General features: G+C 36.7%; 4 protein-coding genes across 18 annotated transcripts; 2 read left to right on the top strand and 2 right to left on the bottom strand.

Moving 5' to 3' along the window:
- The first annotated feature begins 428 nt into the window (after positions 1-428).
- Positions 429-6,402, top strand: woc (without children). 4 transcript variants are annotated; one of them, XM_069061114.1, is made up of 16 exons: positions 429-657; positions 851-1,628; positions 1,681-1,812; positions 1,857-2,125; positions 2,258-2,449; positions 2,503-2,770; positions 2,878-3,589; positions 3,642-3,865; positions 3,916-4,218; positions 4,365-4,543; positions 4,595-5,104; positions 5,211-5,421; positions 5,471-5,718; positions 5,776-5,914; positions 5,963-6,062; positions 6,114-6,402. In XM_069061114.1, exons 2-16 carry the CDS (start codon positions 887-889, stop codon positions 6,286-6,288), a joined length of 4,404 nt encoding a protein of 1,467 aa, XP_068917215.1. In that variant the 5' UTR covers positions 429-657; positions 851-886; the 3' UTR covers positions 6,289-6,402. The 4 variants fall into 4 exon arrangements, with proteins under 4 accessions (XP_068917215.1, XP_068917214.1, XP_068917213.1 ...); XM_069061113.1 differs by lacking the exon at positions 429-657 and adding an exon at positions 713-799 and having other exon boundaries at positions 1,866-2,125; XM_069061112.1 differs by lacking the exon at positions 429-657 and adding an exon at positions 713-799 and having other exon boundaries at positions 1,860-2,125.
- Positions 6,384-9,467, bottom strand: LOC138140252 (major facilitator superfamily domain-containing protein 6-A). Of its 2 annotated transcripts, none has more exons than XM_069061116.1 (7): positions 9,265-9,467; positions 8,732-9,215; positions 7,716-8,651; positions 7,513-7,664; positions 7,297-7,452; positions 6,906-7,228; positions 6,384-6,670 (listed from the first exon to the last, which is right to left on the bottom strand). In XM_069061116.1, the coding sequence occupies exons 1-7, from the start codon at positions 9,383-9,385 to the stop codon at positions 6,530-6,532; spliced, it is 2,313 nt and encodes a 770-aa protein (XP_068917217.1). In that variant the 5' UTR covers positions 9,386-9,467; the 3' UTR covers positions 6,384-6,529. The 2 variants fall into 2 exon arrangements, with proteins under 2 accessions (XP_068917217.1, XP_068917216.1); XM_069061115.1 differs by having other exon boundaries at positions 6,906-7,240; positions 9,265-9,465.
- Positions 9,468-12,288: 2,821 nt separating this feature from the next.
- LOC138140256 (protein bunched, class 2/F/G isoform-like) lies at positions 12,289-18,701 on the top strand. 8 transcript variants are annotated; one of them, XM_069061125.1, is made up of 6 exons: positions 12,289-13,191; positions 13,245-13,405; positions 15,048-15,106; positions 16,706-16,954; positions 17,095-17,143; positions 17,417-18,701. In XM_069061125.1, the coding sequence occupies exons 1-6, from the start codon at positions 12,672-12,674 to the stop codon at positions 17,561-17,563; spliced, it is 1,185 nt and encodes a 394-aa protein (XP_068917226.1). In that variant the 5' UTR covers positions 12,289-12,671; the 3' UTR covers positions 17,564-18,701. The 8 variants fall into 8 exon arrangements, with proteins under 8 accessions (XP_068917226.1, XP_068917227.1, XP_068917225.1 ...); XM_069061126.1 differs by having other exon boundaries at positions 12,297-13,191; positions 13,242-13,405; positions 17,095-17,210; positions 17,268-17,574; XM_069061124.1 differs by having other exon boundaries at positions 12,305-13,191; positions 13,242-13,405.
- Positions 18,702-18,905: 204 nt separating this feature from the next.
- Positions 18,906-25,901, bottom strand: capt (adenylyl cyclase-associated protein 1). Of its 4 annotated transcripts, none has more exons than XM_069061119.1 (8): positions 25,741-25,901; positions 20,794-20,899; positions 20,387-20,741; positions 19,977-20,319; positions 19,770-19,924; positions 19,503-19,709; positions 19,303-19,446; positions 18,906-19,250 (listed from the first exon to the last, which is right to left on the bottom strand). In XM_069061119.1, exons 3-8 carry the CDS (start codon positions 20,699-20,701, stop codon positions 19,164-19,166), a joined length of 1,251 nt encoding a protein of 416 aa, XP_068917220.1. In that variant the 5' UTR covers positions 20,702-20,741; positions 20,794-20,899; positions 25,741-25,901; the 3' UTR covers positions 18,906-19,163. The 4 variants fall into 4 exon arrangements, with proteins under 4 accessions (XP_068917220.1, XP_068917218.1, XP_068917219.1 ...); XM_069061117.1 differs by lacking the exon at positions 25,741-25,901 and adding an exon at positions 22,579-23,355; XM_069061118.1 differs by lacking the exon at positions 25,741-25,901 and adding an exon at positions 22,579-23,263 and having other exon boundaries at positions 19,995-20,319.

Below are 25,901 nucleotides of genomic sequence, written 5' to 3'. Positions count from 1 at the left end.
CCAGAATTCTTTAATTTCGTTTATATTTGGTGTACCATTATTAGTTTGAGTTTTATTATCTGTTAAATTTTTGTAAAACAACTTCTCATTATTTCTAAAAATGTTTCGAGAAAAACGAGAAGATAAATTATATGTATAATAAATTTGAATTTTGAACAAACCCCCGCCAGGCATTTAGTGTATTTGCGCATTATAAAATTTATCATTGGTCAATCAAAATACTGTGGCGCCATCTGTCTGTCATGTAAAAGACTAAACAAATATTTACTACACAGTTTAATTACCAAATATTGATTTTCTTCAATATTATTCTATGGTTTAATTGCACGTTGATGGTTTTTATAACAACTTATTAAATTTTAAAATAGGGAGGAGGATATTTCACATTATTTTACTCTGATTATTTGAATTTGGCGGATGAGATTGGCTGCACTGTTGTTGTTTCTCTAGTTGCCACCATTATTGTTAACAGAGTGAAATTTATGTTTCATAGATTTTTTTTACGTGCAGAAATGACTGTTGTTGTCAAAAATAGAATGTAGTTATTTGGAAGGCTTTAGTTATCATTTAATTTTGAAAGCAATTTTTATAAGCGTGTTATAACAATTTATGGGACGCCGGCGTTTCACCCTGTGGCTGTTGATGGAAGAGTAAAAGGTATACACATCAATAGAAATGTAAAGGACACATATTCACTTACTTGTGTTGAATGTTTTTCTAAATTCTAATGTATCTTTTTGTTCAATTTATCGACAAATCACAACTTCAGAACTTACTTTTTGTTGTCACGGGTGTTAGTGTAAATAGATTTGATCTAAGATCAGCAGTCTGTAGTTTCATCTTGTTTTAGGATAATTTTGAAGATATTGCAGCGTCTGGAGGTGCTATGGATACTGAGACACAAGCAGGTACTTCTGCAGAGGAAAATATATTGATGAAATTAAAAACTTCAGATGTCAAAGATGAAACACAAGATAATATTAAAGAGCCTGTTTCTCTTAATACATCTAGTAAATATGAAAGTGGAGAAAGCTTGAACACTTCCACTGAAATAGATCAAGTATTATTAGATTCTATTATGGACACGTCAGATCAAATTTTAGAAGATACAGAAAATTCTGATTTGAAAGATGAAAGCAGTGGAAATCATGATGGAACTAGAGAAAACACTGAAAGAAGTAAGTTAGACTTAGCAGAAACTTCCACCTCTTCAAGTTTTAAAGCAAATGTCCAAAGTGGTGATAGTCCAAAAGAAAGTATTGAGAGAGAATCTGATAAATTGGATACTATAATTTGTGATAAATTAGAAGAGAGTAATAATGAAAAAAGTGAAGATTCAGATTTGACTCCATCTGTATTTAAAGAGATTGAGTGTATTAATGAAAAAGTGGATGTGGAAGAAGGTGGTGATAAATTAGAAGATAAATTACAGAAAAAAGATGATTTAGAAGATGATAATACAACGAAAGATCTAATAACTGATAGTTCAGGAGAAAATGTGTGTCTAGAGGAAAATCCTTTAAGTGAAGTACAAGTTGAGAACACGGCAGAATCTGATCATATAACTGGAAATGATGATACTTCACAAGATGAATTTTCTAAGAAAAATTTAGATGAATCTGAGAAAGGTAAATAAATATATTCAATATTAATAATTCTAGTAATAAGATTTTTATGTAGATAAAGAAGAGCAACCAACTAATAGCATAGAATATGTAGAACTAGTAGATGAAACTGAAGATGATGAAAATCAAAGACAAGAATTTGTGTCAGTGAACACTGATAAAGATGATAATGAGAATGAAGATAAAGGTGCAGTTGTTAAAATATTTTTATGATAATATTTTGTTTAATAGTAGTTTTAGATAATGAAGTCCAAAGTACTAGCAATTCTATAGAAAATATGGAAGTTAACAATGACAATGAAGATGATGATAATCAAAGAGAAAACCCCTTGTTTGTAAGAGTTAATCTTGACAAAGAAGATAATGACAAAGAAGGCAGCAGCAAAGAAGATTTGTTAGAAGAGGATCCAATAGCATCTGATGGTTTCATAAATGAAAATCAAGAGGGCGCTGATGAAGAGTTGTGTATCATTCCAGATACTGAAAGGGTTATATCACAAGTAAGTTTTAGTGCTGGTATATCTAATAAAAATTCTAAAATAACAGTTTTATTAGACACTTGCAATATTACATTGGTCATTTAGGTATGTTTTTTTAATGTGGTGATTTAGTTGTACTTTTTGTCCAATTAGGAAGAAAAAGAAGCTGCATTTTCCATTCCACCATTGAGGGATTTAACAGAGGCAAGTTCTTCAGTTGATACCAGTGAAGATGGCACCAGCTCTATTCAGCCATCTGCAAGTGATTTGCCGTCTTCCAGCAACAAATTTATTGTATCAAAATGCAATATTGAAGAATTTAAAACTTGTTTACTCTGTGTTTTAGTAAGTGCATTTTCCATAAAGAGTTGTTATCTATTTGTGTTTATTTTCTTTAGAAACGTAAAGTTAAATACACAGTTTCCAAAGGAGATACTCTTCAACATATCTGCAGTGATAATTGCTTAGATACTTTTAAAGTACTGAATGCCAACAATTATCTATTAAACTGGGATGGTGAGATCAGAGTCAAAGATTTAACATGTAACAAGGAAACCCCTAAACCGTCATATGAGCGCAAATGCGTCGTTTGTAAGAAAAAAACTGATGATGAGGAAAACAATTTGACTTGGGAAATAATGGATTTCTGCAATGAGTTTTGTTTATGTATGTACAATTAATGACTCTAGATTGGACAAAACGTGGTGTAATTGCTGGGATCACGTCATGTCCATTTCATGTTTACCTCATATGCATTTTTATTTTTATTTCAGCAAAGTATCAGAAAGAAATAGGTTCCGTTTGTGCCAGTTGCTCTGCCGAAGTTCGTCCAAATTCGCTTGGTAAATACTGCGTTCGTTTCGGCAACGACATTAGACAGTTTTGTTCAAGTCACTGTTTAGAAGAATACAAGAAGGGTCTAAAGGTGTGTTCTTATTGTCAACAGGACATGTCATCAGAATCCGACGGTTTCTTGGCACCCGTAGGCGATAAAGGACAATTCAAAGATTTTTGTTCACAAATTTGCATGGAAAAATACGATGTTATGACGAATAATCGTCCGCCTAAAGTTCCAGAAGGCACAAAATGTTCAGTCTGCAAAACTGAAAATACTATTACTATTGAATATGAATGTGACGGCACTACAAACTACTTTTGTAGCGATAGATGTTTCGTAGCTTTTAGTTTTGTAAATAATATAACTCCAGCGAAATGTTCGATGTGTCGCAGAAATTTTCCCAACGAAGTTCTTGAGAAGAACACTATGTTTTATGATAATGTACAATACAGTTTTTGTTCGAATAGTTGTCAAAACATTTATATAATAGCTCATCGAAAAATTGTCCCTTGCGTATGGTGTAAAGTAAAGAAGTACAATTTCGACATGATCAGACGATATTTTAAGACAGGTCCTGTGTTAAATATGTGTAGCATAAACTGTTTGAGTTTATTCCAAGTCTCTGTGAATGCTGTCCATTCAAAAAAGTGAGTGCAACGAGTTTAAACCTGACTTGTAATTTACAACTTCTCGTTACAGAACTGTCTGCAATTTCTGTAATAAACGTCACCAACCAATGTATCATCTAACCATGTCCGATGCGACTATTCGCAATTTCTGCTCATATTCTTGTGTGATGTCTTTCCAAAACAAATTCAAGAAGTCTCCCATCACTCTCAATAATACTGACGAATCGTCCTACCCCGTACCTGCCGGTGAGCCTAAGAAGAATCGCAAGTTTGCACTAACCGAGTCACAATGCCGTGCGTATTTTAAAAATGAACGAAACACATTTTGACAATTCGTTTTACAGCTAAACCAGTCTCACCACCCCTACCTGTGATAAGTAGCGTTCAGAGTCTGGCCAGCAAAAATGGGAATTTTACAAATACTCAACCGAACACTGCGGCCAGAAATTCAAGGAGTAAAACGAACTCAGCTCCTCAACATATTCTCAATTCTAACGTGGAACCCCAGGTCAAGGTCAAACATCATATCATTATAAAATCAAATCCTGCACCTGACCAAAGGAACGTTGCTACCATGTGTAAACTTAAACAGCACCACAAGAGCACCACGATGAAGCCGATTATGTTCGAAAAGGGCATCCAGACGGGTAAAATCTTCATCTACATTTTGAGTAAATTTTGTATTGCGTTCTTGTAAACAGTTTGTTGGAGTGATCAAAGATCGCAGAATGAATACTTCGAATCCTACAGATCTGTACGGTTTACTAAACTTCATGTTAATGTTGGGTTGCAGACGAACGTGAGGCTCAGAAAATCTTGATTCCGGTGCCAATTCCTGTGTACATCCCATCCCCGCTCCCTATGTATTCAGTCCCGGCGCCGTACCCTCTCCCATTCCCCCTGCCCATACCAGTTCCGATCTTCATTCCGACGACGCGAAATTCGGCCAAAGGCATCATGAAAGAAATCAAGGTGAGTAGAAATTTTTGCTTCGTGATCGCATCCTTCAAACTGAAACCGTAGAAAATCCAAGTGAAAATACCGACTGACCCATACGAGGCCGAGCTGCTGATGATGGCGGAAATGGTTGCGGGCGATAAGAAAGAAGAAAACACTGATTCGGAGAGCGACGTCGACGATGCGGGGGCCGGAGACGAAGGAACGTTCAGTCCCGAACCGGTAGATGCGAGTAACACTTTCGGAGATGATATGTTGCAAATGGCTCTCAAGATGGCAACGGAGCTGGAAGAACCCGCCGTAGATCTAGAGGGTGCTCTGACTGCTAACACTATAACAGCACCGCAGGGTGGCGAAAACGCGAACGAAGAGTCAGTCGATGATCCCCAGCCGATGCTGCATCTCACGGAGAGACAGTCGTTCAGGGGTAGAAAACGGGGCAGTAGGGGTGGGAAACAAGGTTCGGGCACTAAACGCAGGCGGATGTCTCAACCCGTGGAGCTTCCAGTCATGCCGCCACAGCCTGTGGCACCACCTGAACCCGCCGAGAAGCCTGACGCTCATTTATGTCTCAAAGTAAATCCATAATTGCAACTGTTGTAGTATTAATAATTTATTTTACAAACTTTTTCTCCAAACAGTTTTGCATTTAATGTCATGATGTAGTTTAATTTTTTTCCAGTATACCTTTGGAGTGAACGCGTGGAAACAATGGGTGACTACTAAAAATGCCGAATTAGAGAAGTCTTCCAAGTTTGCAAAACCATTCAAAACTGAGATTTTGCAATTGACTGCGGACGAATTAAACTACTCGCTCTGTTTATTTGTGAAGGAAGTGAGGAAACCTAATGGTGCTGAGTACGCACCCGACACGATATTTTACTTGTGTTTGGGTAAGCGCAGGTGGCGCTGCGTTTAGTGTTATTATTTGTGAAATTCCAGGGATCCAGCAATATTTATTTGAAAATAATCGCATCGACAACATATTCTGCGATCCATATTACGAACAGTTCACAGATAGTCTCGATGAAGTTGCTCGAAAATTTTCGGTGTTGTATAATGACTCTCACTACATCGTAACCAGAGTAGAAGAAGAGCACCTGTGGGAGAGCAAGCAGTTAGGGGCACATTCGCCTCATGTATTGCTAAGTACTTTAATGTTTTTCAACACGAAACATTTTAATCTTACTGTAAGATCAAATACATTCTGAGTGGATACATATTTTCATGATTGTTGACTTTTACAGACTGTACAAGAGCACATGCAACTGTCATTTTCTCATATAATGAAACACTGGAAACGGAATCCGAATCAAGCGGGAGTTGCTCGAGTTCCAGGTTCTCGAAATGTTTTGCTGCGATTTTACCCTCCACAGACTGCCATGCGTACGTTATCCACAACTCTCCTTATTTTCATTAATTTGATTTTTCCAGAGAATAACACGCGCAAGAAAAAAGTGTACGAACAGCAAGAAAATGACGAGAATCCTCTGCGGTGCCCTGTCAAACTCTACGAATTTTATTTATCGAAATGGTACGAGTAAGAAATGTGGTGAGCATTGTGTAGCAACAATTTTTTTTCCAGCCCCGAAAGTGTGAAGACACGCAATGATGTTTTCTATTTGCAACCTGAAAGATCTTGTGTACCTGATAGTCCCGTTTGGTATTCTACAACGGCTCTACCGCAGGAGGCGTTGGAGAAAATGCTTCATCGTGTGAAAATGGTCAAAGAAATTAATGTCGCACTCCTAACTAGCTAAGTGGGTAGATTATTTTGTAGCTTCATCATGGCTTTTCTTTTTATTCATTATAGAAGATTGACTTCTTATTGTAGTTTGTCACAAAATAAAAGTAATTTGTATTTGTATAAATAATTTATTTTTATTAAATCGAATCCAGTCAACAACCATAGTCTAGTACCTATTTAAATAATTTAACAAAGTATTAATCACGAACAATTAACAATGTGTTATTTTACTGAGGAGGCTGTTCAGCCATGTGTTAAACAGGATTTGCCTTACTCGAATTCTCACTGTTATTTTTTGATTTCACGGTATCGTATATGATTTCGTCTTTTTCGTTAGGAATCAAAGCTTCGATTTCTAACTCGGGTGGAGTGGCGCTCTTAATATCGGGATATATCTGCAAAAATACGTTTTATATTTACCTTGCATATCTTAATTTAAATAATTGGATCAGTTGTATTTTTTCCCCTTTTCACTTAATGGAGCACGAATTGTTTCATGAATTTTTTGAGATTAACTTTACAAATATTTGCTGTAAATATTTGCACAGACGGCGTAAGATTAACCAGTGCGTATGAGAAAGAGAAAATTATTTTCCATTTTATAGGAACAATGAAGATAAATATATTTACCTTCCCAGTGCTATTATTAGCTTGACGATTAAGATAATTATTAGAAATTCTCATTTGACTAGAACTCTTGTGGTGGTTAACTTCAACAGCGGACTTCAGCAGATCAACTTTCGAACTACTCCCTTTCGTTACTTTAAACATCCCACTGGAATAACTGCCTCTTCGCATACTATTACTTCTCGCCCTCGTAATAATACCATGCTCCCTAACTCTTCCGAGTGAAGTTAAAGAACCGATTTGGTTATATTCAATGACGAGACTCAACCTCTCGAAACTGACCATAGTCCCTTGATCTTTAAATTTGGGTTCATCATCTTTCAAATCTGTAGTTTCATCTATAAATTAGCATCGATTTATTCTAGAAATGGGAACTGAAAATGTTTCACGCCACCTTCATCGCTCTTGTCCACTTTGCGCAACCACAAGATGTGCAATAATGCATAAATTATTCCAGAAATTACTGCTACTAATCCCATCACTCGAAATCCTTGACGTATTCCGAATTTAGCAATTACATGACCCCCAACAAAACTACCACTTCCTCTACCTAAAAAGAAAAAAGAATTGTGTAACAAATCATTTTGGGTTTTTGAGCAGTTTCACGTACCTATGCTGAAGTGAGCCATTCCTATTACGCCTATAAGTGTGGCTAGTAGACCTTTGGGTGCCAGAATGGCACAGTAAGTGGCAGCTGCCACCCACATCATGTGTACAGACAACGATTCTAAAGCTTCAAAAGGAAAACACCACCAAGCGCTCCTGAAACAACAAAATTTAATAACTTGTTGAACTCGTACCTCGACCATTTACTCTATTAAAGAATATCCTACGAGTCTAGCAGCGTGGGCAAAGAAGGCCACTATTATAACCGTGATGTGACCAACTTTTCTGGTGATGTTATCAGCTCCATACAAGAATGGCATGCTGCTGACTGTCCCAACGGTTACAGTTATGCCCAGCAGATAATTCGGAGCGCCTAAATCTTTCAAATAGAAGAAGAGATAACTTTCGATGAAGCCCCACAAGTTTCCTAAGATGTAAAGGAAAATTATGAAGACCACGACGTGGGGCATTTGGAAGATGTTGCGCAGGTCCCGGAAGATATTGTCTGCGGGTAGCTTAGTCCCCAAAGGCATCAAATATACGGCGAGTGCTGCCACCACCAGTAGAACGTCATAAGTGTAGAAAGCTGCAGAATAGTCGGTGTAACCTGACCGGCGACTGCTCCAGTCGATGAGTGCTCCGGTGATGGGCGAAAACATCGCCATTCCCAAACTAGAAAACAACTTCTCTTTGCCGAAATCCCCACCATACTTTTCAATCATTGTCAGAGCTATGGGGTCCATAATCGTCATTCCAGCCGTTTGCATGATGCTCGCCGAAAAGCGCACGAAGAAATAGATCCAGAACACTTTGTCGTCGCTTTTTTTGTATTCCGGGGGACATACCTCAGGTCCTCCAGTATTGAAGTGACACTTTTGGACAATACAGTCGGTCGAGTAATTTCTCAATCGTTGCTGCGTACTCATGTCGTTGGCTGATGACACCAGACCTCCACATCTTAAGTCGTTGTCTTCAAGTTCTGTTACGTTCACTCCCGACCGACGCAACAGTTTCTCTTTAAATCGTTTCTTTAAGTCTATCACGTTGTCGTCTTCTTCGGCGGATTCCAGATCTATGCCTCCTTGTTCGATCGGTTCGCCCAAATTTGGATGCATATCCAGAGTGAACAACTGCGTCGAGTTTCTGGAAAATAAATTTTGAACGTCGTCGTTTGTCTTGACTTGAATTCATTCGTTATAAATGCGTATCAAAAATGTTGTTACCCTTTCATCGTGTCATTGTTCTTCTTTTTCTTCACGTGGAAGGACAAGTCGTCTGTGTTGCCGGGGTCGGCTGCCCCCGCGAACGGCGCTATTGCCATTTTTTTCTTCAGGAGGCAGTGGTCCACACACATGTCCAAAACGACGTCCAGTTCTTCGTCTTCTGGGCATTCCCTGCTGGGACAAGGACTCCACCATACCTCGACGTATCCTTTCCTGGGGTGCGTGATAATGTAGCCTGACGGTACGACGCCTGGAGTTTCTTGGTGAGGCAACAAAAGTAAGCAGTGGTGCAGCGCTGCCGTTAAAATAAACGATATAATAACGACAGGTTTGTATTTGCCAAATTTATCAACTAGGAAGCCCGTTACAGGGGGCGCGACGAAAGTCGTGAAAGGGAGAGCTAAATAAATCATTGCTATTTCTTCCATCGTGAGGCCTATACTTTGCATGTGGATGGTTAGATACGGCACCAGGGATGAAGTCGCTGAAAAATTCACTCGTTTTTGTGTCAAATTAATTGTAATGTTAGTTACCTCCGTAAAGAAAAAAGAGCGTAACCTTTAGCATAATCAAATTCTTGTTGATTTTCCATTTGCTTTTTTTATTGGGTTTTTGGATTTTTTCTTCCATGGTGGTCGACGTATCTGTACCCATTTTAACTGAACTACTGCACGCGCCGAAGTATGATGTATTGTTACGAGTGGCAGAATTTGTTCAATTTTTATTTGTTAAGAGTAAGATAATGTCAAGTACATTTAAATAAGTTGGTACTATTTGTTCACTTCAGCTGCATGTGTTTAATACTTTTTTTAAATGTGCGATTATATTCTTAATCATATAATCAAATAACATACACGCAGATTCAGTAACACCTGACGTGGCCTCAAAAATTTATAAAATGCATTTTGTTTCATACATTTTTTTTTAATTAATAAAAATTATAGAAACAGATTAATCTGTTTTTGTATATCTCGTATTGTTTAGCAATGTTGAAATCGCAAAACAGTGATTAAAGTGACAGGTAGTTTATTGTAACTTGATGTTTGTTCAACAAACTCAACTCTATAATTTACATAGATGTATTCATATTTTCGTTAAAGCAGAAGACATTTTCAGTTTATTATTCAAGTAATGCCGTTAATTATAATAAAAAGTCATTATTAATTTGCTGTTTGAAGATGTGCACTCTTTTAAGCATGTCGTCACGAACTGTACAAATACACCTGGCCCCAAAATTACCGCATAATTTAGAAAATTAATCGTATTCATTTTGCAATTTTTTTCACAAATGTTCATAACCATTATCTTAAGGTTTTTATGCGAGACTCATTAAAAACCACTTTTCATAAAACATTATTTAAAATTTAAATTTACAGGTTTTTTTAAATTTTTTAAACAGTATGCGTTAATTTTGTGGCAAAATGTAGGTATATTTATAGTTACAGAAACTCTTCTTCAAAGTTTTTCATTTGTAAGAACTTTTATTAAAACATTTAAACGTAATTTTCTTAAATCTGGATTTTATGACAACACCTTCTCAAATTCAATGTAGAACATTTTTCATAAATAATATAAAATGAAATTTTTTGCTTTGTTTTGTTTTTTAAATTAATGTCGGTAAATTATAATCGAATATATTTTTTTAAATTAATATGAATGTGATGATTTCTCAGCCTCTAGTAAAAATAACCGTCATTGCGTAAGTAAGAATAAATATCAACTAATTTATTAAGTACTTAAACAAATAATACGTATTTTATTTAAATTCCTATTTATCTTTCACCTTGTTGGCTCTCCCATTTGGTGACATTTTTATTGCTCTACGTGTAATATGATTTGTGTTTATCTCTTTTCTGTAAACTTTTCTAATTTTAACTTGACGCCGTTCCATTTCGAAAGATTTCAACTTCACTATGGTAGCTGTAAGCCATTGTTTGAGTTTACGGCGATACTTAGTTGTAAATGTATAGTAAGTAATATTCCTCAGTATCAGTAGATACATTTACATGTCTCAGGTACGGTACAATATTATTGTATGTGTTTATTTTCTTCAAAGTGTGTACTATTACAAATGATTTCAGTTAATCTTCTGTCATCATCAACATCTGATAAATATTCAGATACTTACGTGAATATTGTGATAATAAAAATTAATACTTAATTAACTATGAACCAGTATTTAGTGCAATTATGCCTCCAGGAGTTGAATTTCTTTGAATAGTTTAGATAAAATAATTATGTTTTATTCTATTGTTTAAGATATCAGCTGTGGCAGTAAATAATGAAAGATATTTCTTAAAAATAACAGTCAATTGAAATTTACATCACTTCAGATTTAGGTACCTCCTACTAAGATTATATTTATTTACTATTTAAGATTATAAAATGTAATTTTGTAATTCTGGCCAATCTCTCAAAATGAGGAAATTTTAAATCTAAATTTGGACATTTTAATTTCGAAAATTACTTATATATCACTTATCCAGTAGCACGTTAAGTGTTAATTGTATTGCAATTAACTTAGTGTAAGTAATACATCCTGATTAGAGGTGTATACTGTTTATGTACATTATTAAATATGCCATGTTTCACACCTCTTTTGCGTCATAGATACTCAGAATAATAGTAAATTAATCTGTTATCCAGCTTTTGATCAATTTAATATATAGATTGTATACCTGTATAGAGTGTAAATAAACTAATATATTTAACATTGATGTTTATCAGTTTAACAATAAATTAGTTACTAGAAGAACGTTTTTTGATAGATACCTATAATTGTTTGATTAATCATGCTTGTAACTTGCAATTCTCGGGGTACATATTTGCAATTGGTGACTTATCATACAAAGTCGTAAAAAGGTTGGGTCAACAACAAAATGAATCATTCAAGACTTCCTCAAGACTAAAAAACAAATATGTAATAAATTGTTGTTAAAAAAAAAAATAGTGATATTAGAGTCGATACATTTCCGTTCTGGAATGGTCCCTGTGGTATCACGACAAATTACATTTGCTTTTTACTTTATTTTAACTTGTAAATATTAAATTCTTATTAGATGTTAACAAATTATAAATTTTCGGTTTAATTTATGACATCGATATCTATTTTTAGTTACATTTTCACAGATTAGAAAAACCGCCTGTTACATTGTCAACATCAACAATATAACGTTAGGATATGTTGATTAAAAAAATAGTTTGATTATTATTAGGTACCGTAGAGGGAGACCTTTTATTTTGGAACAGTGCTCCCTCTATAACCCTCTACGTTAGGTACATTTTTCGTTTTCAGAAAAAAATTAATAATAATTAATGAACGATTAAGTGCAGTGCGAATAATAATAATTTTTTGTTCATCTAAATATTTGTTAAATATAGATAGTTTTTTTAAATTAAAATTTGGCCGGAGCTTGTTGTACTGTAACTGCAGTAATCGTTGCCCTCTAGCCTCTACGGCAGTAATGGAGTAATGGTCACAATGTTTGGGGTGCCACTGGTAGCTGTGATTCAAGGTCGCGGCTAAAGACTGCAGTAGAATTGAACTGAATTGAGGTGAATAGAATATAAGTAATAAACGGGGTCACTATAGAGATATTTGCGAGTGGTTTCATTTCGCACTTCTTACTTTTAAATCCATGTCGAGGAGGCATGTTGCGCATGTGTAGATGAGAACATTTAGAGCGAATTCTATGGTATTATGTCCACTTATGTCACTAGTGTCAGTTTGTGCGTGTAGTGATGGTGCTGGTGTTATTAAATTTTTGCGTAAAGTAGAACCGTTTCGGCAACAGATTCGGGGTTTTAATTTGAATTAAATACGTATTGTTTGCCCGAATCTCATTATATCCAATTATTTCGTTTTATGAAAAATCATCGGTTTGTTTACTTATTTACTTGATGCGTCCACAATTAATTTCCCAATAAGTACATCCGAAACATGTCCACCAAACACAAGCATGAAAAGAAATCAAACGTAATCAACCGCACCACTAGCGAGACCCTCAGGTTAGGCGAATCAGATCTGCGGATTCTGCCCCAGTCGGCGTCGAATTCGCTCCAGGCGCTTCCTCAGGGGTCCCGGAAGAAGATCCAGAACTCGTCCAGCTCCTTCCAGATCACGGGGGTCAGCATGACTCGTACGGACGTCGGCGACGACTCCGCCGACGACCTGGACACCGACGACATCTCTCGGGTCACCGATAACGAGACCCCCAGCTTTTCGGAGGATTCGAGGGACACCGACGAACACCAGCTCGAACCTCCGACGACGGTGGTTCCGCAGGAACCACCGCAGGCCGAGGTTAAGCGCAAACCTCCCGACGAGCGCTTCAAGATCGTCAAGATGCCCCAAACAACCCCTTTCATCAGGGGACGGTGGCAATGCCATGATTTCTTCGACGACGGTACCGAAAATGGGCCCAGACGCTTGGACCCACGTCCATCTCTGAATGTACAAGGTATTTTGCACTTTTCGTCCAATCAAACTGTCGTCATAGTGCGTTTCCAGTAGCTGACACGACGCCGCATTTATCTACTTTGAAGGGTTATCCTCAGGGTTTTTCTTCTATTTTGGCTAGCGGATTAGGACCGGTGCATTTTGCCGACCAGGAAAACATTACTCTACTTAACCAGAAGGCTGCCAACCAACCATCCAACGTAAATGGACAAAAGGTTCGGTTTTTTCTCTTTTATATTCATCACGAAATCAGTTGACTACCATTTTATCAAGACACACCAGTATTGATGATTACGTCATTTTTTAAAATACCCGCATAACGTGTCCCTTCCATACAAATTCCAGGAAATGTGTACTGTATGTACCTACTAACTAATCCAACGTAAAAATACCTTCGTGCATTCTTACTTTTACACTATGCGCAAAATAGTGGTACTTATTTTCTAAGCAATCTGATTGTGAAATCGTTACGATTACGGTGTTTCAAGAATAATTCAAATATGTGACCCTTGCCTGAAAGGATTGAGATCAGTTTTTTAAAAATTGCGCCGTTTCAAACACATAACGTGTAGGAAATAATCAAAATGCACGATATCATTACCAATACAAGCTTGAGCGTCAATTTTTTTATTTTATTGAGATGTCAATTATTAATCAGTAACAATGACCAGCTTCAATAGATATTTTGGGTATTATTAATGTACAGTTACTTTAATTACGAACATGTAGACATAAATAACGCAATTATGACGTCATCAAGTAAATAAAATGAGTTCACATTTTATTTCAAATTAGTGTATCGAATAAAATAATATTTTGACGATAAGGAATGGTAGAAGATGAAATATATTTTAAATTATAAGCACCTACGACGTTACAACAATTGGTGGTAAAACATGCGACAAATTCCTGTTTGATAAAATATTGAAAACATTTTTCGGGCTTTGTTGACTTCACTCGTGTTGTATTGACGTAATATGATCAAAGACAAATTAGAACCATACAAGCAGTTAACTAATTCAAGCTGTCAAAGGTTAGTCTTACATTTAACTGACAGTTACGATACAATAGCATGCGGGAAAAAATCAAAAGTGATTTTAAAAATGTACATGTGTATGTCAAGGATACCGCTGAGATTGTCGTATGTTAGATAAATTTTGAGAAAAACTCGGAATCATACTTGTTTCTTTCTTCTCGTGCGAAGCTATTTTAAGATCGGATCGCTTGATATGACAGATCGGGAATTGTTTTCTGATGTGCTTTGAAGGTTCCAGTAGTAATGTAATCAAGTTAAATACGAAAAGACAGTGTACCAACAAGCGAACAACGGTTTCGTATTACTGATAATAAGTTAGTATGCTTAAATTTCTGTTGTTTACGCGTTAAGGAGCAGTGCAGTATAATGGCACGAAGCCCGGATGTATCGAAGTTTGTTTACAATAGATTTGAGCTCAAGATGATCGATGATGTGAGGAAGACACCAAAATACAGAAACATGATCCTTAATCTAATTAAATGTAATTGGAGGGGTGTTTATTAGCAATTGAACCGCGCTAATTCCTAAGAAACGGAACGTTGCTTGGCGACTATGGATCAGTGACGCGAAACAAACTTCGTTTCTGGATCGTATTTCGAGTAGGTTATTTACTACACAATTCACCGATGTATTGAAGGAATTTATTAGGATTTCAAATTGATACCGAGAGAAATTTTCGAATTCGTTTCCTTTCCGTCAACTTTCAAGTCTTATCAAAGTTATTTTTAGTATAACTCGAAGCTGCCCTCAAAACGGAGACAGAGATTTGCTCTGTATTTTTCAGATAACATAACCAACACTGATTTATTATTCGATTTCAGGACGATATTCTCTCTGACATAAAAGTTGCCTTAACGTCTACGCCAGCGTCAAATTCTGGGTAAGTCGTGTCCAATTTTATCTGACATGGTGTGTACGATTCCGGTGTTGATGTCAAAATTCCGTTACGAGCTTGGTATTTTTATTTTAACCACTTACACTATAGTTACAAGGTATTAATTTATTTCAGGTTTAGAAACTGATGGTGATGGTGTGCTATCAAAAATCCATAATGACGGATACATTGTTTAACACTTGATTTTATTTTTTAAGTACCTATTTATTTTATTCTGTGATTTAACCACCTTAAAGAATTCGATATTGCGAAAGGTTGGCGCGCCTGAAATATTATTCAGATCTACGGGTTTAAAGTGAAGGTTCTGAAGCGAAGAGCCTCTTCAGATTTTTTTTTTTTTTTGTTAATAAGATTACACAGCATCTACTTTTCAATTCAGTTCACGATAAGAATGAAACATCAATACATAATTCCCAAAAAGACGAATAAATTGTCGGATCGATCGATTTAAAAAAAAACATGTTTTATTTTTAATGCATCGTTGAGAAATACGAGCGCCGCTGTAAGAGGATTTCTTAATTTTATTTTTATAACAATAAGTATTGCCAATTATACGAACAAATAATTATAATTGTTTTGGATTTAGTTCAGTTGACAAAATTGTGAATTTACCGCGTAATCTCTTCTGATAGATAAACCTTGTAACTATAATAACAAACAGATATTTATTTTTACGAAATTAGTTTTAATTAGTAGTCGCTTAACAATATTTATTAGTGCTTGTGATACCACAACATAGTTGCATCTGTACATTGCATTGAATAACAACAATTCTACATGATTTCCTTTACAATTAGATTGCTCTCTTTTACACAATGCTACATCTTTTGATTCAATACTTGACTTTTTTTTTAATATAATTTTGTTTCGTTGTTATTCAGTGAGCACTTAAGAGCAGCTTTTTAATTTAATTTTGCATGCATTTTATTTGTCTCTTGACCTATATTTACGGCTGTGAATGGATTCCTATTTTGTGATAAACCTTATGCCTGCACGTAAATGGATATTAGGATTTAACCAACAATCTGTAACACTTTCTTGGTACCTTAACATATTTACATGGACATCGCCAGAGTACAAAATCCTTATTACAACATATTATTATTTTTCATACCTGGCCACCTCCATTATTCCCCTTAGTTAGAAGAAGTAAAACTGAGTTCGCACAGTTATGAATATATGTGTTACGAATTATTTAAGATAACAGTGGGGAGCCAGTTTTACAAATAAAACCCTTTGAAAACTGTGTAGCTTTATTATATGTATTTTTAAATAAATGTGGACTTTGTTTCTTTAAATTTCACAAATTATTGGGAGAAGTAAACTGTTCTTTATCATATTTTTTGCATAAGGGTGAAAAAGTCTAATAGCCACTCTATGTAATATCGTCGTGGTATTTTGCTTCGAAATGAATGCAAACTTTAGTTGTTATTTTGTCGTGGATATTGCACCAAGAGGTGTGGGTTTTTCTTTTTTCTATGGTGGTACATAATTATTTTTTACTTTGCATCGGTGTTGGCGGCAAAAAATCCACTGCGTGGTGTCTCGTGTGGAAGGCTTAATAATAATGCGCGTGTTCGGCAGTATAGGCCCTAAAGAATGTCAGAACGCCGGCGTCGGAAGTGAATCGATATTTCGAGAAAATAGACGCAGTATTACAAGTGTTACCGCAACATGCAATTTTCTGCTTAATCTAATGATGACAGAACACCGCGAAATGGTGAAGAGCCCTTTGAAGGGTTCCGACGAAGACCTTCCCCTGATTCTGCCCGGTCACGATTTTAACGAAGCCACCGTATTTGCTGTCTATTGCTTTATTAAAAAATTCGTGGGGTAAGTTCATCTCGACGGTCGGTAAACTACGTAAACACTTCTTGTCTGTGAGCTATGCAGCAATGTTCAGTTCTCGGATGATAATAAATGAGAAGTTATTCGTCGAGGATTGGGATCTTAATAATTGTTTTCCTATTCAGGTCAGCTCCTAATAACAACAACATTGACAGGAAGATTGAAGAAGCTTTGGTGAGTCAATTTCTTGTTACTCCCGACAAACAGAAACACATAACTGTTATATAACGTTAACCAACAGGTATATTATATACGGATGTAACATGTGTACTAACATATAATAATGTAACATTTTTAGTACATTGTTATATAACCGCAGCAATGTTAGTTACATTGTGTCAAGTTAATTGGCGCCCTGTTACGTCTGTGTGCTATAACGAAGTTATGTAACAGTAACGTGGTGTATTTTCTGGATGTCCGAAATGTTGCTGATTTGATTGTTCAAAGGACGCCGTGAAAACACATTTGATGGTGGCAGTTCACAAGGAGGTTGATTTTTTGAAGACACGAGTTAGCACCTTGGAAGGACGCGTCAACGAGCTAGAAATTGAAAATTCAATTTTAAGAGTTAACTATTTATTATTTAAATCTTAAAAAAAGTATAACGGTATTTTCCTACCTTAGCCTTTGGTTATGTGCGATTTTTGGGTTTGCATGTTGATCTCATTCATTTCCAATTAGAGTGTTATTCCTTTTTGAAAGTTGTTAGTTTTTACCTTGACAATACTTTGTAAGCAGCGTATTGGTTGCTTTATTGATAACAAACTTGATTCTGTGGTGAACTAATGTGTAGGTAAATCATCGATATTCAATGTGATTTGTTGATGACCTTTTTTCAATTGATCGCATTGAATTCTTCAATTTTAATCGTACTTCGTAACATTATGAATTTGTTTTTAATTGTTTTCATCCATCTTCCTGGCATCGGCTAGGAGATCACAGCTCTTGGTAAAACTGCTATTTCCTTGCACATCATTATTTATCATCCGAAAACAAACTGCTATGCCAGCAAGATGGAATCGAGTTCTGTCCAAAATGAAACAAAAGGAATGAATTTAGAAGAGGTGATATGGATTGTGATGTTATGTTAGGTTTTTTAAATGTAGTTTCGTACGATAAGGTTGATTATTGTCTGTGACAATAGTGACGGACTGGTTTCACATTTTTTTAACAGAAAGAAAGCAATGCTGCAGGATAATTTGTGAATATTTGAATGGTATAACTGCGTAAGGTTAAAGAATCAGGTATGCCGGTTTCTAACTTGATTAATGGGATGTGCATATAAAAAAAAGCTTTATGGTAGAGTATACCAATAATGGCTGTGCTAGGAATTTAGAATACTCTCAAGAGTAAGTCATAGCGTATTTAGTTTATTTGAAAATTTTCTATTTTCATATTGTTTCATTTGACAGTATTAAACCAACAAGTTCAACAATAATTTTACTGTAGCTTTTTAAGTATCCACAGTGAAAGCACCATTTAGGCGTATAATGGCTCTTTCACACCTAACAAACCACCAGATTTTGGTAAACTAAACTCTCACCTCTCGTTTGACTTATTAGTGAGATTTTGTTATTACTCATATTAATTTTATTCTTGTCTATTTGTTAAGTGATTTTAATGCAGATGTTCGATCATCTTTTGTGCCATATTGTTTCATCACCAATTAAAGAGAATGACCGACGTCATTTTTTTTAATTCGTGTTACATTTAATAAAAACCTTAAAATGCATATTGTTTTAATATACACACTTTACATATTTACCGTATACAGCGCCCCGAATCGAAAAACACTCAAACCTCATTTCATAAATAATGCACGAACTGCATCCGACATAATATCGACTAGGCTAATTCGAAGGCAGCGGATTACGTAATCACAATTATCTAGAAAAACTCGGCAATTTTTCCAAAACGAACGAATAAAAGTCGGGTGTACTAGAAAGCTGTTATTTATTTTAAAGGCAAAGACATAAGTTACTGTTAAATAAAATGTTGAAATGAGAAACTCATCTGTTTAGAATAAAACACTCATCTCTATAAAATCGCGCCGATATAAATCCACAACCAATAATTTAATATTGCTTTATCATAGTAGCAGTAGTAGATAGGGAAGTACGAATTTACAAATTTATGTATAAAATTGCTTAAAAGTGAAAAATTAATTATAATCTAGGTTAAATGTAACATGATTTTAGCCCTTATTTTCTATTATGACAGTAGAAAGGCCTTTTCCTGGAACCACTGTGGTTTTGTATTGCTCAGGAATCGGATACTCCGTCTGGAACAACGAAAATTAGATCTTGTTCGACCAACAAAAATCGACGACTTACGTAATCACCGTTTCCTTTCGGTACAAGGACGTTCATTTCTGATGACTTGGAGCTGACAATTTCAACATCTAATGATTCAGGACTCAAGTACATTTGGCAACCGTCAGTTTTGTCTATTGATATTGTTGGAACTTTACCAAGCACCTGCAAAATTGGATCTCGACCACCTGTCAATCGCATTTTGACCAACACAAACATACCTGCATTTGCACAGACTGACAATTGATGAACTCCATTGCTGACACGAGACTTTCAAAGACTACAGACGTCTTCTTACACGAATCTAAGGTTATCGAATTTATTTTTCCTTTGATCACCACTGTTGAATCTACACATCTGAACATGTAGACCACGTTATTCATCTCGGCGTTCTCCACAAGCAGATTGTTATTCCCTTTTTGATATTCCTGAAAGAGATTCAAGTGTCGTCTATCATTTAAATTTAAAATGTACCCGTCGATACTTACGATAATCCACTTCTTGCCTTCTCTGTTGAAAACCGGGGGCTTATCGACCACGGGACCGGAAATTCCACCGTGTGTTGGAGTTTTAAAAGGTGCAGGTCCCTCTCGCAACGTCGGATTTTTGTGAGTTTGCATGTCAGACGTGACCTTCTTCAAATCTGTAAGGGATAAAATCAGCATAAAATTTTTAAATTCGATAGATGTTCGCACTTCTCGTGATATTCTCGCCTTGATTAATTTGAGCAAATAGCGCCGATCTATCGGCATCACCGCCACCAGCGGGTGCAGCCGAGAAATCCGTGAGGACAGGCGGGGGTGGTGGGCAACCTGGTGGCGGCGGAGGCGGTGCCGCTGCTACGCCTTTGCCGGCCCAAACCAACCCGGTGGTGTGATGTTGCTTGACGAAACCTTGCAGCTCCGTCAACGTTTGGATCCAAGCTTTTACCCAATCCACATGCTTTTTGTCTTTTTCTTTCCACTCTTTTAACACTCTGTTCGTGTAGAACTGGCCGGCGTCGTTCATTTCTTTAACGTACGGAGCAGGGGCCGGACTCTACAACATTCATCACTAGTTTAGATTCTCTAAACCAACAAATTATCTGACAATGGATTCTACTTACCACGGTGACCCATCCCAGTGCCGGTATGCTTTCGCTGATGGCCGACAGATGGTTGAAAAATTGGGACGTACGATTTTTCTCGCGAAAATCTTGTATTGCACTGATCTGATCACTCGTCGGTTTTAGCAAATTTATGATTTCGGGTTGACTGGGTTGTTTCGACTGACTAGCCAACGTCAAGTATTGCAACTGGACTTGGAAGGCATTATGGACTAGTTGACTATGGTGTCCGACATCACCACCGATTTTTTGTGATATTTGGAGGTATTGTGTTAGTGGTCCCTGTATTATGTTTTGGAAACTCTGGACACTCATGTCTACTTCTTCTTCTGGTGTACTAGTTTTCTTATAATTACTGAAATATTCTACTTTAGCTCGATTCTACTTTCTGTTCCATCTACACTTACAGCAAGTGTTCAATTGGAAGGCAAATTTTTTCTAAACGAGAAGTTACTGATTCTAATCTAGTAATCAATTCTTCCAACTCACTTCGAAGGTAGCTGTCGTCTGATACTGAAATGAATTCAAATTTAATTTAATCCATTGAATATTACACCGGATGGAAATAAGCAAAAACAAATCTGAGAATGCACATTTATGTAATTTGATGATTCATCCGTTAAGCAACACAGTCCAAAATTATAATAGCATTACACCACACTAATTTATCTGCCAACGGGCAGTTATCAAGTATATTTTTTATCTTAATGATAAACACTTCCTTCGTTTTACTTTAACGACAATACCTTAAAATTTATAATCGACGCTTTTGTTCTGCTGTTAGCACAAATAAAAAAAATAATTGTTGCTTAATTGCAATTACACAGTGAATAAGATGTCAGCAAATGTTCTCAAATCCACTAAAAATAAAAATACAGTGTTACGTCAATACGAACATGTATAAAACAGATTTTATCCATACACGTCGAAAGCACTTTGTTGTTTGTAGAAATTACTTACATATCGTCCGAACTAAAAAAATACGTCTTTAGAAAAGCGTTCAATATGTAAAACTGAAAACATTTCGTAAAGATGAGCAAATGGGTATTTTTGGAATGCGTTGGCAAATGTTTTTTCTACTTTTCAGCTATAGTGCGCAAGTTTTAGATTTCCAATCAAAAATAATCATTTCACGACCGATTTGCCCCGCACACCGAACCGATTTAAATCAAATTGATACCGTCGATCACGTTGAAATACATATTTACGTTGCAATATCAGTTTAGGTCAACACGCTGCCTGTTTCCTATCTTGCAATTTAAAATTTATCTGGTCTCGTATATTTTATGTAAATATTACAGTTAAATAGTTGCACGGTCGTGCTGTGTGGCCCCCGAGGGTTTCAAAGTTGGACTGTATTTTTTTATTTCGTTATTTCAAAATAAAAATCAGAGTTTAACATTATCAAGTTCTCAATCAACGCGATATTTCATTTACGACCTGCAAAATTAAAAACTGATTATAAAAAAAAAACACTCGATGGAACGATTGCACGAGATAAAACTTCTCCGACTAAATGGTTGACAAAATCAAATGCGAAACACCGAAATAATACTGGCGCACACCTTTTTCTGACAAGTGTGATTGATGGAAGACTTGGAGTTCAACGAAAATGCGAATTTCACTTCCGTTCAGAATGAATGAATAAAAAGAGGTCGACTCCGAAATTCATTTTCGCGACAACGTCATGAGCAAAATCCAAAATCATGATGGCTAAATTGATTTTCACCAGGGAATTCCAGATTCTCGCGTTTACTGCGTTTCAAGTAATTGGAAATTAAATGGAATTTAAAAAATAAAGAGCGACCTGGATGAACTCGCAAACTTTGGTAAAGTGAGCTCTTCCCCTTTTGGTATTATGATGTCCATAATTAATTTGTACGGGTTTAATAGATCACATCCAAAAGGGGCTTACCTCGACTATCAAAGAGACCACCGACTGCGGGCGAATTAAACTACAATGTTTAATGGAACTTCCAGAACAATTAATAAATGTGATTTTTTTTACAAACCGAACGGCGAAAATTTTCCGAGGGCCAAATTGAACGGAGATTCACTTAAAATCAGTCCGTCGACGTTATCGTAGGTTGGCATAAGTATTTTTTACAAAAACCGGCTTAAAAATGCGAGTTTCACCTGGAGCGGGGCACTTCATTTGTATTTTTTAACTGAACCGTGGTCATTGTTCTCACCTCCGGCGATGACCGGACCGAAAGGATCGAATTTGACCCTGTGCTCGGTCGCATGCTGTGTTAGGTCGATGATTTCGGAGAAGAGTCTGTGCCTCCTGAGGGCGAGCTCGTCTTTACCAACGGGGGTAGCAGGTGGCGTCGCCGGACCTTCCGAATCAACAGTTTCCATATCCGACGAGTCCCTGAACCACTTGGGGAGCGGCGTGTGACCCCTGCATGTCCCCAAATTGTCGGCGAGTTTCACAGGGGGGCCCACACCTTCGCAAAACACCTCGTCGTCGTTGTCGGAAACGACTTCGATCTTGACATCGGAACCGACGGAGTTCGAATTCCCCTTGGAATTCTCTTTTATTATCACGTTCTCGAGTATTGGCAGCTCGTTCGCGGGTTTGTTATTTGCGTTGTTTTGCGTATCACACTTTGTTTTATCCGCATCTGTTGGCATTGATTCGTTGTTCGGTTTACTCCTGCACCAACAACACTTAGAGAACATTTGTAGATCTGGTCAATAAGGCAGCATCGACTCTACTCCATGGCGGTGAGATCGCGCTATTATTATTCATAACGCCGACATTGTTAAGCATCGCACACACGCGAGATGAACATCCTGATCCTGATGGGGATCTGGAGGAAACAGGGGTTATCAAATCCTGTTTTCTAGGGCACGAAGCGCAGATGCCTGCGCCTTACAAACCGCGCCCAAAGCGACCGAACGCAAAAACGATACCACCACTACAATACGAATAAAAGACGGTTCCACTTCCGCGGAAATACCATCAACTTTAAAAGACAACAAACTGCGACGGTAAAAATTTCGAAAACCGCACCACGCATCCTCGCGATCGATCCAGCTTTACCAAGATGCATCCCCGTTCCCTACATTTAATGCCACGGGTCGAGCCAAAAAGAAAGGGCGACGACTAAAAATCGCCTATTAATCATTTCGCTACGAGGGCTCCATTCTTTTCGTTAAACTTTGTCACAACATTGTTTCCACCCCGACTGCACACCCCGCTTCGAACTCGTCGCACCACGAACTTTCCTCAACCAACAAACCAAAATAATTTGATCAATCAACTCCGCATAACATAGACAAACAACTGGAGATTAACACGGCAGATGGCATCACCTGGATTAACGTTTCCGTGCTTGTTTTACCAAATTATAAATTACACAAAGTCCGTCGTGTTCGTCCCACACTGAGATCACGTCCCGTCTACTCGTATTTGTTTCCAATTGAGGTGTTAAATACAAAAGAAAAGGTTTCGCCGAACAAAGGGAAGCGTCCAATTATTGACCAGCCGACTGGTGTGGTGCACAAAAGCTCGGTAACTATTGATGCGAAAAAAAATAGGGAAATACAGATAAAGAACCCTCTTCCGCCCGAACAAACCTAAATCCATTTACTGGACATCAAAGTGAAACAGATCGAAAACACTTTGAATGAAAACGTCAAGTGTTTCCATATTTTGACAAACTCACAACGTTTACATGTGTGCACCACTTACAAAAATAAACAATTTTATTTTACGCTAGTTGTAAACACGTCCTGTACCGAACCATCTACGAAAGTAGTAAAGTGAACACTTTTAAATTGCTTCAACTGTAAATTTTCGTAAACAGTTAGCGAATATTATTAACACGTAAACCAATTATGGACTTTTAAAATGGGCCTAAAGATTACGATTAATTTCTGCTCTGTTGAAACTGCCACATCTTCATTACCTACGTTAAACAAAATCTTTCACTTCTTGCCTAGTCTCTCATTATCCCGATTCGCACATTTGCCAAACAATTTGTCGCAAATTAATAATTCTTCTCCGGAACATCCTCTAAGCAGGGTGTTTAAATATTAGATCGTGGTTCTGTTGGTTTACCCCGGTACTAAACTCAGTGGAGTAGGTAAATTGTGAACCATTTAATCCTTATCAAATTCCCTACAGTTTGTATGTGTTCAACACAAAGTGCATACATAAGCAATATCCTCTATCTTAAATTAACTTTTATTGTCAATTTTGTGCAGACTCCAAATCGTCACTTTCGACGTCGTCCGTTGTTCTATATAAGATAAGTCGTACGGGGGTCACAAATGTCACATTTTGAATACATTCTTTTGTAACGTCTTACAAAAGTATTTTGTTTTAATGAGTGAAAATTCACACTAGCTGAGATCAACAATAACATTGAAAGGCTAATTTTAGTACAGCTATTTATAAACCCGAACCAAATTTATGAATGTGCTAAGAATAGCTGATCTCACGGATCGGCAAAAGGTATCAATTATTCAAACGCAAATTGGCTTGTTTAATTTGGCGAAAAAGTTTTGTGTACTCGAACCAATTGGTCGATACTGTTAAAATATTTTTCTTTCGGCCCGATTGGTGTCGAGTAAGAATTTCAAATATTTGCTGTTTATCGAAACCGAATCGTTTTGGCACTGGTTTAGCTTGCATAATTTTACGTTCTACTCTAATTTCACCAACGCTGCCATAATCTTTCGTTATTGTTTATGATTAAAAAGGTTGGATGTGATTAATCCACCTCTCCGAAATCATATACCCATCAGCCATCATTCAAATTCATCGAGAGCCGTTTGAGCCGCACTCAATTCACACTCGTTTATTTCAACATTTGCCCAATTTGCAACGATAAAGCGATGCTAAATTCGGAATTGATTTAATCAGAAATCACTTTCCACAGCAACTTATCACAAGTACCCCAATTTATCCTAAAAAGGTAATAGGCGAAGGTCACACTTTAACCAATTGTGACGATACTTTTACGTAATATTTATGTAAACTGTACTTTTGGCTAAAGATACAATTTTTATCAGGGATAAATTTCTGGAACACAATGCAAGAGAATCTGCGATGAATCAGTGTTTGTGATGTCAACATGAATCAGACAGGCATTGAAAAATTGAACATCTTGACATTTAGCAAATTCGGTCACATTTATTTACACAAAAAATCGAAAAACAGACCGATTTTGGTCGAATTACTGTTTCATCCATTTTAAACAGTCGCATTAGTTACTCTATATCCTAAAATCCTGGATCGAACATGACCAGAACAGGAAAACAGCAAAAGCCGGCTAATGTAATAACAATAGAACATCGAAAGCGTTGACGTTTCATCAGTAGATAATATGTAACCAACTTACCTTAGGCTACTCCTGTGAGTTTTAACCCTGGAAATATATAAATTTGATACAAATGTTTTCGAATGTTAACCAAAACTTTGCAGCTGACAGACACTGGGCGGCTGCTACTACTATCACCTCACCACCATTCAGTAACCCCGGCGATTCGTTGAATATTTCAT

This window comes from Tenebrio molitor, chromosome X, assembly GCF_963966145.1.
Source record: "Tenebrio molitor chromosome X, icTenMoli1.1, whole genome shotgun sequence".
NCBI lineage: Eukaryota > Metazoa > Arthropoda > Insecta > Coleoptera > Tenebrionidae > Tenebrio > Tenebrio molitor.
This window is presented reverse-complemented; position numbering and strand designations above follow the sequence as displayed.